The sequence below is a fragment of the Oncorhynchus masou genome, chromosome 22, assembly GCF_036934945.1.
Source record: "Oncorhynchus masou masou isolate Uvic2021 chromosome 22, UVic_Omas_1.1, whole genome shotgun sequence".
NCBI classification, from domain to species: Eukaryota; Metazoa; Chordata; class Actinopteri; order Salmoniformes; family Salmonidae; genus Oncorhynchus; species Oncorhynchus masou.
This window is the reverse complement of record NC_088233.1, coordinates 14,091,533-14,107,884: the sequence shown is the minus strand read 5'-3', so window position 1 is coordinate 14,107,884 and position 16,352 is coordinate 14,091,533. Positions and strand designations below refer to the sequence as shown.

General features: G+C 44.3%; 3 protein-coding genes across 4 annotated transcripts in view; 2 read left to right on the top strand and 1 right to left on the bottom strand.

Moving 5' to 3' along the window:
* The first annotated feature begins 16 nt into the window (after positions 1-16).
* On the top strand, positions 17-5,924 carry LOC135509042 (carboxypeptidase A1-like). Its single transcript, XM_064929344.1, has 11 exons — positions 17-1,155; positions 1,434-1,515; positions 2,777-2,911; positions 3,104-3,208; positions 3,369-3,470; positions 3,569-3,670; positions 4,085-4,195; positions 4,358-4,448; positions 4,856-5,055; positions 5,301-5,385; positions 5,515-5,924. Exons 1-11 carry the CDS (start codon positions 1,091-1,093, stop codon positions 5,700-5,702), a joined length of 1,266 nt encoding a protein of 421 aa, XP_064785416.1. The 5' UTR covers positions 17-1,090; the 3' UTR covers positions 5,703-5,924.
* Positions 5,918-13,743, bottom strand: cep41 (centrosomal protein 41). 2 transcript variants are annotated; one of them, XM_064929346.1, is made up of 11 exons: positions 13,649-13,743; positions 12,613-12,676; positions 12,403-12,450; positions 10,539-10,600; positions 10,328-10,397; positions 9,562-9,688; positions 8,781-8,950; positions 8,350-8,417; positions 8,062-8,176; positions 7,759-7,974; positions 5,918-7,067 (listed from the first exon to the last, which is right to left on the bottom strand). In XM_064929346.1, exons 2-11 carry the CDS (start codon positions 12,671-12,673, stop codon positions 6,940-6,942), a joined length of 1,065 nt encoding a protein of 354 aa, XP_064785418.1. In that variant the 5' UTR covers positions 12,674-12,676; positions 13,649-13,743; the 3' UTR covers positions 5,918-6,939. The 2 variants fall into 2 exon arrangements, with proteins under 2 accessions (XP_064785418.1, XP_064785417.1); XM_064929345.1 differs by lacking the exon at positions 13,649-13,743 and adding an exon at positions 13,309-13,429.
* Positions 13,744-13,745: 2 nt separating this feature from the next.
* The window catches only part of poc1b (POC1 centriolar protein B), a 61,937-nt gene continuing 59,330 nt past the window's right edge, over positions 13,746-16,352 (top strand). The window contains exons 1-4 of the mRNA XM_064929343.1: positions 13,746-13,928; positions 14,385-14,469; positions 14,706-14,877; positions 15,243-15,422. Of these exons, the coding sequence (XP_064785415.1) occupies positions 13,914-13,928; positions 14,385-14,469; positions 14,706-14,877; positions 15,243-15,422 (452 nt within the window). The 5' untranslated portion in view covers positions 13,746-13,913. The remainder of the gene's footprint in view (positions 13,929-14,384; positions 14,470-14,705; positions 14,878-15,242; positions 15,423-16,352) is intronic.

The following is a 16,352-nucleotide window of genomic DNA, read 5'->3' as shown; positions in this document are numbered from 1 at the left end:
GGTTGTTATGGTTGAAGGTCTTAACATGGTCATTATAATGTATTACAACAAAAAAGAACACTAGTCCATAGAGAGTACAGCATTCAATTTCACCATTCTACACTTTTTAAAGTAAGGATAACTATTTTTGTATTCTTCATATTCCCAACTCAAATGATGACATGAACTGCTACTGGACAACTTAGTGATTCCGCCAATGAAAAATGTAAAGTTCATATGTTGTATAATTTTGGGTTGCATAAATTGTTTATGTGTATCTCTCACATAGGGTGCCCATGCTAGAAAACTGGTTATGGTTTTCCCAATGAAAATAAGCACCCTTTTGGGCGTGGGAAATGTGGACATTTCTAGGGAGTGGTGTGCCATATAAAGCAGTTGTGGTGTCTCTCTGTCTCCAAGGCTTGCGGCCTATCAAAGGTTTAAAGACGTTCAGCTTGATTGCCCAGGTCATGTGGTTTAGAAAGGTAATGGGTGTGATTAACCGATCGGAAACACATTTCACCTGGTTGCATGTACATGTATGGTGGTTTGTATTAGTTAGCTTGTTAGATAAACTACAAATAATCGGTGACAGATTTATGTCTTTAAAGGAGACACAAGCAGACCAATTCTGATATTTTGCCCAATTATTGGCAAAAGAACTGGTCTCATTGGTGAAAAGACCAATTACGAGTGGGAAAATATCTGAATTGGGCTGCCTGTGTAAACACAGTCTTTGTTGAATTATTCCTCATCTCCTTTCTTCTTCATGTGAGTATAGAGTATATACTCAAATAGACTCTCTGACTCATTTCTCAAAAAAGGTTGCGGCGACCCTTGGGGGCATAGCTTTTACAGTGTAGGGATACAAACACAGGCGAACTAAGTAAATGGAATGGGAGGATAAAAACTAGACAATCTGGTCCATCCATTTTCATCAAACTTCTGAGAATCTGCTCCACAAATACATACCATCAGTGTTACATCAGAGTCGTTGTGGAAAACAGAACAGAAGGAGAAAACACCTGAAGATAACATCAACTTACAAACCAAAGTAAAAAAGTGCCGGGCAGGGTGTGTGGCTCTGACTGCCTTTACTGTATTAGGTACGATGAAGGTGCTGCTCGTCTTGGTTGCACTGTCTGTGGCCGTTATCGGCAAGGAGACCTTTGAGGGGTGAGTGATCATCAAACAGTACTGAAAAGAAAGCACTTTGTGACAACTGCTGATGTAAAAAGGGCTTTACAAATACATTTGATTGATTGACTGATTGATTGTCTGATTAAGTGATTTCAACTTGTTGTGAACAGCAGTGGTAGCTGAGCAAAGGGTAAAGATATATGATTTGTTGACTGTCATAAATGGATTAAAACACCCTTTTTTTTAATAAGATTCCCCGTCTCTTAATTCTAATTATTAGGGATGATAACATCATTGTTGTAATATCTTTAAAGGCACCAGGTGCTTCGTATCACTGGGAAGGATGAGGTCCAGCACTCTCTCCTGAAGGACATGGCTGAGATGGAACATCTCCAGGTTGGGAATGATAACAGTGATCATCTTATGAGATAATGTGATTTGTGTACTTCTGATAAATACGAATTTCAGAGGAAAACTATCAAGTGTAGAATGATCAGAACAGAACCCCTCAAACTGTACAACCAGTCCATTTTCTATTTTCATCTGCATGTTCCTTTCCTCCTACCTCTCTCCTCTCTCCTCCCTTACCTCTCCCCTCTCCTCCTTCCGCTCTCCTCCCTTCTCTCTCCTCTCCTCCCTCTCCTCCCTCTCCTCTCTCCTCTCTCCTCCCTTACCTCTCCTCTCTCCTCCTTCTGCTCTCCTCCCTTCTCTCTCCTCTCTCCTCTCTCCTCCCTTCTCTCTCCTCTCTCCTCCCTTACCTCTCCTCTCTCCTCCTTCCGCTCTCCTCCCTTCTCTCTCCTCTCTCCTCCCTTACCTCTCCCCTCTCCTCCTTCCGCTCTCCTCCCTTCTCTCTCCTCTCTCCTCTCTCCTCCCTTACCTCTCCCCTCTCCTCCTTCCGCTCTCCTCCCTTCTCTCTCCTCTCTCCTCTCTCCTCCCTTACCTCTCCCCTCTCCTCCTTCCGCTCTCCTCCCTTCTCTCTTCTCTCTCCTCCCTTACCTCTCCCCTCTCCTCTCTCCTCCCTTCTCTCTCCTCTCTCCTCTCTCCTCCCTTACCTCTCCCCTCTCCTCCTTCCGCTCTCCTCCCTTCTCTCTCCTCTCTCCTCCCTTACCTCTCCCCTCTCCTCCTTCTGCTCTCCTCCCTTCTCTCTCCTCTCTCCTCCCTTACCTCTCCCCTCTCCTCCTTCCGCTCTCCTCCCTTCTCTCTCCTCTCTCCTCTCTCCTCTCTCCTCCCTTACCTCTCCCCTCTCCTCCTACCGCTCTGCTCCTACCTCTCTCCTCTCTCCTCTCTCCTCCCTTACCTCTCCCCTCTCCTCCTTCCGCTCTCATCCCTTCTCTCTCCTCTCTCCTCTCTCCTCCCTTACCTCTCCCCTCTCCTCCTTCCGCTCTCCTCCTACCTCTCTCCTCCCTTACCTCTCCCCTCTCCTCCTTCCGCTCTCCTCCTACCTCTCTCCTCTCTCCTCTCTCCTCCCTTACCTCTCCCCTCTCCTCCTTCCGCTCTCCTCCCTTCTCTCTCCTCTCTCCTCCATCCCCTTTCCTCCTTTCTCCTCCATCCTCTTTCCTCCCTTCTCTCTCCTTTCTCCTCCATCCTCTCTCCTCCATCCTCTCTCCTTCCTCTCTCTCCTCTATCCTTCACTCCACTCCCCTCTCTTCTGTCCCAGCTGGATGTGTGGATGGAGCCCATTGACCTCTCCACTCCTATGGACATTAGAGTTCCCTTCACCAGCCTGCAGACCGTCAAGGCCTTCCTGGAGACTGAAGACATCCCGTACTCCATCATGATCAAGGACCTACAGGTGAAGTAGGACACCTTTCTCATCTGGGGAGGAAAGAGAGCTCATCTGCCCCTCTAAAGTCATTGTTATTCTTAAGGTAATAAGTGGACAGACTGTGGTGCCACCAAAGTTATCCCCCTGAAATCTAATCATCGTTGAATGAACCAAGGAGAGTGATCAGCAGTATGAAACCTTTTGCCCCATGTCTCCCAGGTTATGTTGGACGAGGAGAAGGAGCAGAGGCTGAGTGCTGCACGTGCCACTGAGCCCAGAACCACAGATGACTACAACTACACCAACTACCACAACGGGGATGAGGTTAGTACCCAATCACACAGCCAAGACCACCTGTTCTTGCTTATCAGCTATTATAACGTCTGTCATAACACTGTTATAACAATGATATGAGCCCTGTTTTAAAACTCCAGTCCTCAGAGCTATTTGGTTCAAATTAAAGATGATTTCTCTATCTCTCCAGATCTACAGTTTTCAGGACATGCTGGTGGCTGAGAACCCCAAACTGGTCAGCAAGATCGTGATTGGACAGAGCTATGAGGGCCGCCCTCTGAATGTGCTCAAAGTAAGTCATCCTTTTTCAATACTTTTTTGGTGTTTGAAGATTATCATGGATTTTCTTTGCACCTGATAAAGTTAATGCTCCCCTTATCTCTCATATAGTTTAGCACTGGTGGCACCAACCGTCGTGGCATCTGGATTAACACTGGAATCCACTCCAGAGAATGGATCACTCAGGCTAGTGGCACCTGGTTCGCCAAGAAGGTGATCAACTTCTAGTCTCATTCTTTCCAGTCAGAGCCCCTGGGTTGGATTCCCCAACATGCTCATGAGTCACAATGCAAACTCCTGTTTTCTGCTAAGAATAGCAATTATAGTGTAATGAAGGCTATAGGGCCATTAGAAAAAATGCGTTATGAAGGCTCGGGGGTCATTACAGTATATTTGCTATGCTTAAAAGCAAACTGGAGTTTGGCTTGTGACTCATGTAGAGGAATCCAACCCCAGGGATCATGCAGGGAGTCAAGTCTCGTCATACCCATCACAGGCAATTCCGGTTCTGAATACCCACTGGGACGTTCCTACTCCCACAGGTTGCTGAATTGGCCCCCTTGAGCCCAGGTATTCTCTGTTCAGTATGATAATGTGCATAGATATTTCTGTTTCAATGACCACCAGATTGTGACTGACTACGGACGTGACGCTGCACTCACTGCCATTCTGGACAACATGGACATCTTCCTGGAGATTGTGACCAACCCAGATGGCTACAACTACAGCCACAAAACTGTGAGTTCCGAACAGTAATTATTTTTTTTTAAATTAATAATCAATCCACCAATCCTCTGTAATGGCAGATATGATGCTTCATTCATTCATTGTGTCAGTCAGAGTGAATGCGCATGGATACTTACCAAACCATTGAATATGTTGACCTTTTATGTTCCACAGAACCGTATGTGGCGTAAGACCAGGAAGCCCAACCCTGGCTCTTCCTGTGTTGGAACTGACCCCAACAGGAACTGGGATTCTGGTTTTGGAAGTAAGCTATGTCTTCTATCGGCTTCTTGAATGATGCTTGACATAAATTGTCCACGATACAGGTTGCCTTACGACAGCCTTTCCCCAAACCCGATCCTGGGGAGCCCAAGGGGTATACATTTAGTTTTTTGACCTAGCAAAACACAACTGATTCAAATGATCAACTCATCATCAAGCTTTGATTATCTGAAACAGCTGTGTAGTGTAAGGGCCAAAAAACGAAATGTGCACTCCTTGGGATCCCCAGGATTCTACCTTATTTAATTGTCAGGCTTAAATACAGTTTTTTTGTTGTTGAGAAAATGATCTCCTCCCCTATGGTGACTTACAGTTTAAAGGAAGTGTGTCAATGTTGTGATGGGACTGTCCCTGGTCTGATGTTGGTTGTATTCCACTCTTCTTCCCTAGCCGCTGGCTCTAGCGGTAACCCCTGCGATCAGACTTACCGTGGGCCCAAGGCTCACTCAGAGTCTGAGGTCAAGTCCATCGTGGACTTTGTCAAGTCTCATGGCAACCTGAAGGCCTTCATCGACATCCACAGCTACTCCCAGAGGCTCATGTACCCCTACGGCTACACTGCAACCCCTTGCAACGACCAGAGAGAACTGGTGAGTCTGGCAGAGACAGGCTTCCTGCCTTCCCTTGGCCCTTAGCCATGTCTCAGTCATCTGTATGTGAGCTAATAATGCACTTTTATATAATCAAACAGGGTACAACTGGTTTTGCTTAAGGCCTTTGAAAGGTCAATTTAAGGTCAAGTTCAGTGTACACAAAAAGGAAACGTTTTGCCATCGAAAATAAATTGTCAAAAGCTGTACAGATCTCTTGATGTTATTTTACATTTCACCCATAGCACGACTTGGCTAGGAAGGCCATCACTGGCCTGGCGAGCCTGTACGGAACCTCCTTCAGATACGGCAGCGTCATGACCACCATATGTAAGTGACGGGCCACTCACTTTCACTAAGTCACTGAAAATACATGAAAGGCTACATCTTAGGCTCAATACAGCCACAAGGTCTAGTACAGGAACAACGTATACAAATAATGTGCTTATCTTCCACTAGACCGAGCCAGTGGCATCAGTATTGACTGGTCCTACAACCAGGGCATCAAGTACTCCTACACCTTCGAGCTGAGAGACACCGGTCGCTATGGTTTCATCCTGCCAGCCAATCAGATCATCCCTACTGCCAAGGAGGCTTGGCTAGCTCTGATGGCCATCATGGAGCACACCAAGGACAACACCAACTAGAGGGGTCACCATGACAACTACAGTATACTGTCCAGATTAACCAATTGTATATCTCTCTTTGATATGGTCATGTGAATGCCTGTGTAAAACAAAGTTCTGTCTGTACTGTTGTAGATATACAGTATCTAGCTCAAGCTGATGATACCATCCAGTCCACAAGACTGCACTAGAAATCACGTCAGTAAAATGCTCAAAAAATGACCAGTTCACTCACATCAGAATATACATTGTGCGTTTTATTTAATATACAAAAACTAAACTGAGACCAACCAGTTTAATGGATGGAGCGTAATGACGGACAGTTAATGTGTTCATTGTCAGGAGTAGAAACGACAGTTGTCTTGCATCTGATATACACAAACAGGCCAGACGTCAGCCTCAAAGGTATTGTACTCCTCCAAAGACCACGTTTTACAGTAAATGCACAAGACCCTGCAATTTATCTTCACCCCAAAAATCACTGACAAAGAAAATACAACAAAGTTCACAACCTCAAAGCACAAATACTGTTTCACATTTATCGCACGTATGAAGATGTTCTCCTCGGGGTAACCATGACTACCATCCCATAATGCCCTACTCCACCATGATGATGTTTCATCATAGGCTGCATGACATCACCAAATCTTATGAGAACAGACACAAACATGCAGCGCTTCTGAGCATCTCACTCCATATATCACAATATTCCAGGAGAAAGTTCCCCTTAGAGAAAATATCACATAAAAAAATATTACATTTCACCTCTTAAAATAGAGAATGCCCTCGAACAACAATCATCACCTCTGGTTATTTGTAATGTACAACAAAGCATATGGGATATCATTTTAGTACCCTGCTACCAAGTGAAATGACCTTAAGTTAATGAGGGTTGATGGAGATGGACACGATCAATGGCTGACTGGTTTTTATCAATGACAGGAATCACACACAGAGACAGTCAGAGAGTGAACTGAAGTCATTTTAGGAAAACAACATCTGCGAGTTTGATAATTGAGTGCAAGGCAAATACATAAATTATCATCTTACGATCACTGATGACATTTTTTTATATTCATTGTGCAACAAATTCAAAATCAACACACCAATTCCTATTATCCTACAATAAAGCAGATTTGGGCCCCTGAGGACAACAGTTGGGTATCCCTGGGGGAGGGAAGGGGGATTGGTGGGTGGCCCTTTCACATAGGGGCACATGGGGGGTGGTAGTGAAATAAGACTTTATTTGGGTTAAGGGTTATTTCCACGGTCGGCTGCTCTGGGATCTGGCGGATTCAGAGCCGGCTAAAGAGGAAGTGTGTAGACTCCGAGCGCTGGATGCTTTGGACTGGGCACTGCTGGTGGACATGCGGCTGCTGAACCGGCCTAGAAAACACACACACAAAGACAGTCACATCTCTAAAAAGAAACATGCTTTCAGGAAATTATTCTCTACGTCATTGTCAAGGGTGGCCAACCCTTTGAGCTAATGGGGTGTTTAGGGCTGGAACAAACAGCCAGCTGGCTCCAGGCATAAGCGGTCGATAGGAATAGTAGAATAGACCAGGTGCAATTTTGGAATGTGTTTGTGGATCATACAGCAGTTTTTCTTGTTATGTCAGTCACTGACAGTCACTAAATTAGCCAATTTTTAGATTGGTAGTTAGCTGACTAGACTATCTAAATGCAGGACAGTGCCCTGCCCTCAGGGGCCCCCTGTTGATTTTGTTAGTCATTGTCATTCATATACCATATTACATGGCATAATTCATGGCAAAACGTGTAGAATTGCAGGAAATTATCTTTAAATTTTACATTTCTATTCACCATCAAGAGGGGGGCCACTAAAATGTTGCACAAGGTGTGTGTGTGGGAGGGGTGCTACCAAAAGTCCATCCCAGCTGTTTGCTTTTTCTACATGTTATCACCATCTACTGGTAGGTTGTTGTTACTACCCAAAGCAACAGATCAGGGAGTGATGCTTTCCTGTTGGAGTCAGTTAGCTGTTGGCATAGCCTTCCCGTTGGAGTCTTAACGGTCTTTTCTGTGAGCCTGTTAGCTGTTAAATGTGCCTTACTGTTGGTGTCCGAGGGAACGAGCATCTCCTCCAAGTGTGCCTGGATGTTGGCCATGTCGTCTGAGGTGAACCTCCACTTCCTATCGGCTGGCATGAAAACCTGTCTGTGGGTGTAGCGCTTCCTGCCCGCTGTCACCTTGGGAGACGGGAGGCACGACGCCGGGATGGTGCCTGTTGTCATCCCCTCTGGAAACTTCTGCGCAATCACCTTCAGGCCTGGGGGGGGCGGTGGAGTGTGACATTGCACTGATTCCAAAGCTTCCACTTGAGCTATTACTTGCCCACAATACAACATCAACTGACCTCCAGATAGCATGAAGAGGTTCTGGAAGCCCCGTTCACACATTGCAGTGGCTGCCTGGGCAGCTATCCTCTCATCCTCATCATATACGATGATGATCTTACCAGAAACATTTTTCTACATCAAGTCAAGATTAATGGGATCACAGTACAACAGTGAAGCAAACAAATGGATATTCAAACATGTACAGTATATGGATATTTTACTAGTGTGTTTTGGCCCATTTCAGATTGCCCGGTAATGCGAGTTATGAAATAATAATACAGTTATTTGTTTTGGTGGAAGGATACATAATCCAGCACCTCCTTGGTGTAGGGATTCATTGTTCTTGAGAGGGTTGCGATGGGGTAACTGTATGCTGAGGGAAAAAAATGTGAGATGTCACAAATACGTACAGTATTACATTGGAGTGAAGAGCCGAAAACAATACCATCCAGGACAAACAGTTAATATCCTGTCCTATACGTTTCATAACTACTGCCACCATTTGCAACTCTGGTTACCAAGTTCTGGCCAATATAATTTCAATTCTAAAGATGATATCATGAAATAGCAATCCTGATGGTGGATATAATTTTCATTTCAGATATACTATGCATTTACAAAGCCTCAGGTGGGGTAAGGCTCAGAATTCCATTAATTATATTTATAGTGTCTGAAATCTATTCATTCTATGTCTGGAATTAGATTTCTATTCATTGTACTTCTATGGTCCCCCTACCGCTGATGATGTGACACTGGTCGTACTGCTCTCTGTCCCTGACGTCCAGCAGCAGGTAGGGACAGTCTGGGTAGGGTCCATCTGGAAGCCGAGGGCTGGACACGGTTGTCAGAGTCACTGTCTTCTGACCGTTCTTATCCAGATCCAGCTCTCCCACCCCGCTTATTACACTGTAGTGAGAGTCAAAAGTGACAGGGTATACACGGGTCAGGGACACTTTCTGTATGTGAAAAAACACCAACATTCCAACTCAAAATATTATGAGTATATTGTGAATGACATCATTTTCATTCTATAATATCTGTGACATTGCAATCATCAGTTACAGTATTCCAAATGGAACTGAGCTCAACTCTGTACAATCCCAGCTCTGTCACTTTAGCCAGGCTGTGGAGGTTTAGCTTGCCAGTGAAGGTGATCTAATGCCATGGTTTTAGGGAGGCCCCAGGGAGGCGATAGAGTTACAACCTTCTGTTCTTGTGAGGGGGCAACGGAGCTTGGACCCTAGGGAAAAAGCTGCTATCAAATATCGTACACAATGAAGGGGTAGGAGGGTTGCCGAGGGGGAGAGAACTCTGCTGGGATATTCAGATAGATCTGTGGGTTGAATGCTGAGAGGGATACAGCTGTGCCTGGGGTTATGGGTTGTGGTTTTGTATGTGGGCTTTGAGTGAGAGTACACATCAGTGGAAGTTATTGAGAACAGGTGTGTCATTGGTAGGGAAAATGGAAAATCCTGGTGTGTGTGTGATGCTGTTCAAAGTAGGGTGCTGGGTGTTACCTTTGAAGTGTCGACCTGGGGGAGTAGCCAGCGTCCCCTGCGTCATTGTTGTTGTCGAAGAACTGAGCGGGTGTGGGCGTAGGCAGGGGGGAACCGTTGGTCTGCTCAGACAGACGCTCCATGTCGGCTTCAGGTGGAAATAAAGCATAGTGATGTTGCTGTACAGTTACAGTACTGCCTCAATGTTCATTCAAATCAACGCTGAAGGCAACTGCAGGAAGGGCCTAAAAATTGTCAAAGACTCCAGTCACAGACTGTTCTCTCTGCTACCGCATGGTAAGCGGTACCAGTGCACCAAGTCTGGAACCCAAAGGATCCCGAACAGCTTCTATCCCCAAATAGGACTGCTAAAGAGCTAATCAAAATGGTTACCCGCTGCTACTACGGTCTATTATTTATCCTGTTGCCTAGTCATTTTAACCCTACCCATATGCGCATAGCTACCTCAATGACCTCGTACCCTTGCACATTGACTTGGTAGTAGTACTCCCTGTATATAGCCATGTTATTCATTATTCACTGTGCATTTACTCCTCATGTCACTATTTCCATTTTATATATTTAACACTGCATTGTTGAAAAAGGACACGCAAGTAAGCATTTCACTGTTAGTCTACACCTATTGTTTACGAAGAACATTTTGATTTGACTCAAGAGTTGATGGGAATTCTCAGTTCATTTAAAATGTAAACTGGGACTCCAGATCAAATCGATAATGGTACAAAACATCAATAGCGCCCTTTTGTCCCCCCCAAAATATTCTTACCTTCCAGCCTTGGTGTTTCTCCATCACTCACACTTTCATTCAGGTCCGAAACCGATGCTACCTGAATTACCTGATTTAAAAACATTATAAGATAAAGTGATTGAAGAACATGTAGGCTACTTCCATGAAAACAAAAAAGCAGATAAAAAGCAGATGTAACAGAATAAAAAACATGTCTTTGCCATCACTAACGTAATAATGTTTCACTCACCAACTGTGCAAATGTTGTAACTTTAAGCCTTTTGAAGAGTTCATCCTTTCTGTATCTGTAATCTAATCAAATACATGTTCAGTTTCTCTCAAAATAATGAGAGCAAAAGACATGGAGAAACCCTGGGGATGTTCTCTTACAACTATCCTACAAGTACCAAGTCAATCTCAGGCCCCTCACCAGTATTCTCTCTTACAACTATCCTACAAGTATCAAGTCAATCTCAGGCCCCTCACCAGTATTCTCTCTTACAACTATCCTACAAGTATCAAGTCAATCTCAGGCCCCTCACCAGTATTCTCTCTTACAACTATCCTACAAGTATCAAGTCAATCTCAGGCCCCTCACCAGTATATCTCACCTGGGTCATGCATGTCAACCCTTTGTTCATCCTCCCCTTGTCCCAACATATCACTAAATATCAACTCCACTGTGTCCATCTCTATAACATTACAGCTCTGGGGGAGATGGTAAGACACCTGTGCTCAATACTGGCTGCTCAGCCCTCTTAACATTGGCATTGGCAAAAATGTGACCTGACTATCACACCATCCTCTGTCTCTGTTGGCACCCGCACAATGTAGCCTAATACCTCCTATTTCAGACCTGACAGATAAATTATTGTGAACAACACAATCGCCCACTGCCGAATGAAGGAATCAGTGTTGGTTATCCCTGAGAAATCAGAAAAGCCAGAAACAAAATGGCCACAACAGACAAAGTGCTTATTCTCTCAGATAGCCCCAGTCACCAGGTTGTAAAATATCAGCAGGACATGGCTTCTCCGGGTTACCCATGAAAGTGAATGAAGTAAAACACCAAACAGAATGTGATAGTGGACCACAACTGTTCTTTAAAGACAGGCTACTTGAGTTGAGGGGGGGTACAACTCAGCATTTTCTAACACTGTCCACTACTCCTTTTTTTTGTAATAGGGACAAAATGCAGGTACACCTGTTTGGCAATATTGAACAGGAGCTAAAAACCAATTGTGACAGTCATGTTGTAGATTTCAGCCAATACAAGCCAAATGAGGCCCCCTGTGCCTTGTTGAGAAATCTCACCTCTCAAGAGACCCACCGGACAAAGAAATAATTTCAATGTCTAGTTTTGATTAACATTTGATTGAGTTGTCAACTAACTTGAATTAAAGATAAAATTAACAAAACATTTCACCATGTCAATGGATTTAGGTTAAAAGTTGGCTGTTAAAAAGACCCCTACGTTGATTACTTTTTGCAAATCCAAATCAGTTTCCATGTTGATTCATGTTCATGTTGATTTGTTTTGTGTAAAGTCGGGCCTTTCTTGGTTTGCTGAAATGCAAACTTTTTAATAAAACGTTTGTGAAATACAACCATTGCCTGTTTCAACATTTTCGTTGCTCTAATATGGCACCAAAACTTGTGATAAAAAAGTATGGATTACCAGAAACAAAGAAAGGCCCGACTTTACTCAGGACAAACATAGGAACACGGTAAGATTTTAAATGTTTACAAGTATCGACTGACAGCGGCTCGATGTAGTTGGAACTCCAGTCCGCCCACACTTGTTGCCACTCAACTCCCTTTTAATTGTACATTTTAATTTGATTTAACAAGGCAAGTCAGTTAAGAACAAATTCTTATTTACAATGACGGCCTACCCCGGCCAAACCCTCCCCTAACTCAGACAACGCTGGGCCAATTATGCGCCTCCCTATGGCACTCCCAATCACGGCCAGTTGTGATACAACCCAGGATCGAACCAGGGTGACGTATCTAGTACTGCGATGCAGTGACTTAGACCGCTGCACCACTCGGAAGTTAAGATTTCTTAACCGCCCTGACCCAATCTCAAAAGTCTGTAATGAAATGTAACTTACTTTTCTTTATCTCCTCCAGCCTCTCCACATACTTCGTCAGGCTGCATCCTTTCAAATGACAATAGGTTACACAACATTGAAGATAAGCAAAGATTATGTATACATCAATACGATCTACATATAAATGTCAATAAATATGATGCATCTGAGTCCTTTGGCACTGGTAGCCAATGCTAGAACACTTGAATAACCTGAGTTGTGGCATAATACCTGTGTCAAGCCTTGTCCTCACATGTTGATATTTGGGGTTCTGAGGTATTCTCCTTTTCATGTACTGTGAGATGGGGAATACACAAACATTTGTGATTTGCTGTGTTGTCATGGTAGCTACTTCTTTTTTTTACCAAGCTGTTGAAAACATTAAGCACATTACATTACCCATTGAGATAGGCTCACTGGAGAAATCCTACATAAAGGCCTAACTAACTCTAGTTAGCAATGTCTGCCACTGGACAAAGCAGCCCTTTCAGCAGCTGAACTGTTCTGTTATAGTCATACCAAATATTCCTTGTTTTATCCGTGGTCATACCCTTCCATGTTTAGTACATGTTTATGGAAGGTGTCTGTCAAGTCAACCCAGGAAATTAGCTAACATAAGCTCATTAAAAATACACGTTTTGGAAGCATAACATGCTAACGTTAGCTAGCTACAGTAGTTAGCTAATTTGATGACCGAAGATCTAACGTTAGCTAGCTATGATGGCTAAAATAGTTACGTAACGTTTTCCTCAATCAACTAATTTAACTAGCTAATATCGTTACAAACAGCAGAAGGGGTTAACGTTACTGCTCAACAGAAACACTGTTGGCTTGGCAATGCCTTGATAGCTAACAGCACCATTTCCACCCACCAACCTGGGCTGTTACATGTACCACTCGCTAAAAACTATAGCTTGCTATATTTACCTCCGTGTTGCCGATACTGCTCTTTGTCGACATATTTTCAAACGGAATAGAGAAAAACCAGACCCAAAGTTCCAAGTTTAACAAACTTGGCGCTGATTGAGCCGAGAGCAACCATTGACCAATCAATGACGCTGTTTTAACGATGTCGGTTTCTACCGTTCCACAGTTTGATGTAGTTGCGTAGCAGCAGAATACGCTTAACTCCTCCCTGGTTGTTTCTTTTTCTCGCGGCTGTTGCTCTAGCAAATGTGCGGCATGTCTCTCCAAAATATAGAGTTGCTCGTTCTTATTACAGCTCAGTGGTTGCTAGTAGCAATTAACTAACAACAACTTCACTCACATTTAGCTGATTTAACCAAGGCTTCTGTGGAATTGATTAAGGTGAACTGCATGAGCCAACGCCGTGATTGTATGTTGATAAAAGTTGTGTGATTAGCGTATCGGCGCTCGACTAGCAAAGTCTGAGGAATTGGGCGTGCACTATGTTTTTCACTTTGACTGGCATACAGATGGAAGTCATGAGTTGGATGCACCAACTTTCCCCGCTAATCTTTCAAAAATCAAATGCACCGCAAATGTAAGGATTATCGTAATCAATGCATTAAATGGCATCAGTTATGGTAAGTGTGCTGCTTACTTTGGTATTATATCGGTGGCGCGAGCTAACTAAAGCTTGACTCCCCTTCCGATAAGCATGCTAGCTAGTTATCTGAAAGGTAGTTAGCTAATAGGATTTAACTAGCTGTCTAGTGTCTTATCTTGGTTGTTGGATAGGCAGTATTGTCATGTCATCAGCCGAGTTTATCCAGAGCTTTAATTAGAAATTACTCAGTTACTTGCAATAGCTAATTAATTTGGCTACCATTTGGAAAGAATACTGATTGTCTGTAATGCATAACTAATTAAAGTGAAGTCGCATTCGAAGTAATTTCCTTCAACCTAAAGCATGCAACCTAACTAGTACATTTAGCTAACACAATTGTAGTGGTATAGTATGGCATTCAATGTTTTCTCATACTTGGCAACTTTGGCATGCCAGCCATACCTGACCCTGTGGTGACCCTCTGTCATTGCAGGAGGACCCCACCCTCGAGCGACACTTCAAGGGCCACAAAGATGCTGTCACTTGTGCAGACTTCAATTCCAAACACAAACAGCTGGGTATAGATCCACAACACACCACAAATCCCTATTGCATCATGTCTTTACTTAGCCTACTAACCAGTCTGTTTCTGCTCCCTTACCAGCTCCTTATTGAATTGTCATGTTTGGCTTCACAAAGAGTTGGCAAGAACAGAAACAGAGCTGGGACCAGGCTCGCCTTAACTATCTGGAAATATATATAATTTATTCTCATCTCATCATGTTCATTGTGTTTCCATCCATGTTCCTCTCAGCCTCAGGGTCTGCAGATAAGACCCTGATGATTTGGAATCTGAACCCTAAGGCCAGGGCGTTCCGTTTTTTTGGACACAAAGATGTCATCACAGGGGTCCAGTTCTCCCCTGCAGGAGATCTGGTCGTCTCTGCATCCCAGGACAAGACTGTACGGCTGTGGACGCCCAGCATGTGAGTGGAGAGAGAAGCACCTGATATCCCGGGGATCGAACTCACTATCCTGGTGTTGCAAGAGCCATGTTCTACCAACTGAGCAACAGAGGACCACACCCACACCTGGCTTTAGATGCCACATTCATGCAGTCTCTGACAGTTGTCATTAGGATCGCAACAACCTTTAGCTAGTACCTAGACCAGCCAACTTCATTGACATTTGAACAACCTGAGATATTGTATTCTGTAGCTAGTGCCTACCTAACTTTAATGTCTCCTCGCACAGCATTGAACATTACCTACTAGATTCACCTTAGTGCATTGCTTTTAGATGTTTGTTTCCCTCTCTGAGCACTTCTCTTTCTTTCTTGTGTGTTCTTCAGTAAAGGAGAGTCGATGGTGTTCAAAGCCCACACGGCTACAGTACGCAGTGTCAGCTTTTCTCACGACGGCCAGAGGCTAGTGACTGCGTCAGACGACAAGTCTGTCAAGGTGTGGAGTGTCCACAGACAACGCTTTGTCTACTCACTCAACCAGCACACCAACTGGGTCCGCTGCGCCAGGTACTGAACCAACAACTGTCTGTGTGTTTGTGGTTGGTTTACACAATAAAGTAGGGCTATAATGATTCATCGATATGCATCGGTCTGCGAGACCCCATACTGACCTAAATGTAGCATTCATTGGTCAGAAAATCGACTCAAACGTTATGAATTTTCAGTTCACTGAAGTGTTTTTAGCAGCCTCTCAATGTTAGTGGTGGCTGTTTAACAGTCTGATGGCCTTGATGGCCTTTTTCAGTCTCTTTGTCCCAGCTTTGATGCACCTGTACTGACCTTGCCTTTTAGATTGTAGCGGGGTGAACAGGCAGTGGCTCGGGTGGTTGTTGTCGTTGATGATCTGTTTGGCCTTCCTGTGACATCGGGTGCGATAGGTGTCCTAGAGGGCAGGTAGTTTGCCCCCGGTGATGCGTTGTGCAGACCGCACCACCCTCTGGAGAACCCTGCATTTATGGGCGGTGCAGTTGCCATACCAGGCGGTGATGCAGCCTGACAGGATGCTCTCAATTGTGCATCTGTAAAAGTTTGAGGGTTTTTGATGACAAGCCAAATTTCTTCATCCTCCTGAGGTTGAAGAGGCACTTCTGTGCCTTCTTCACTACACTGTCTGTGGGGGTGGACCATTTCAGATTGTCTGTGAGGTGTAAGTTGAGGAACTTCAGCTCCGCTGCTTTCCCGTTGATGTGGATTGGGGGGTGCGCCCTCTGCTGTTTCCCGAAGTCCATGATCATCTCCTTTGTTCTGTTGATGTTGAGTGAGAGACAAAAAGCAAACATTGCCCCCCTTCCACTAACTTTTAATGGGGTGGTTTGCTGCCCAGTATCCTTTATGGCTCAGCTTAGGTGCCTACATACATAAATATAATATATACACACACACAGGTGAGCTTGGACATCTGCATAGATTTGTTCCTCAAACTGAAACGTATGGTAT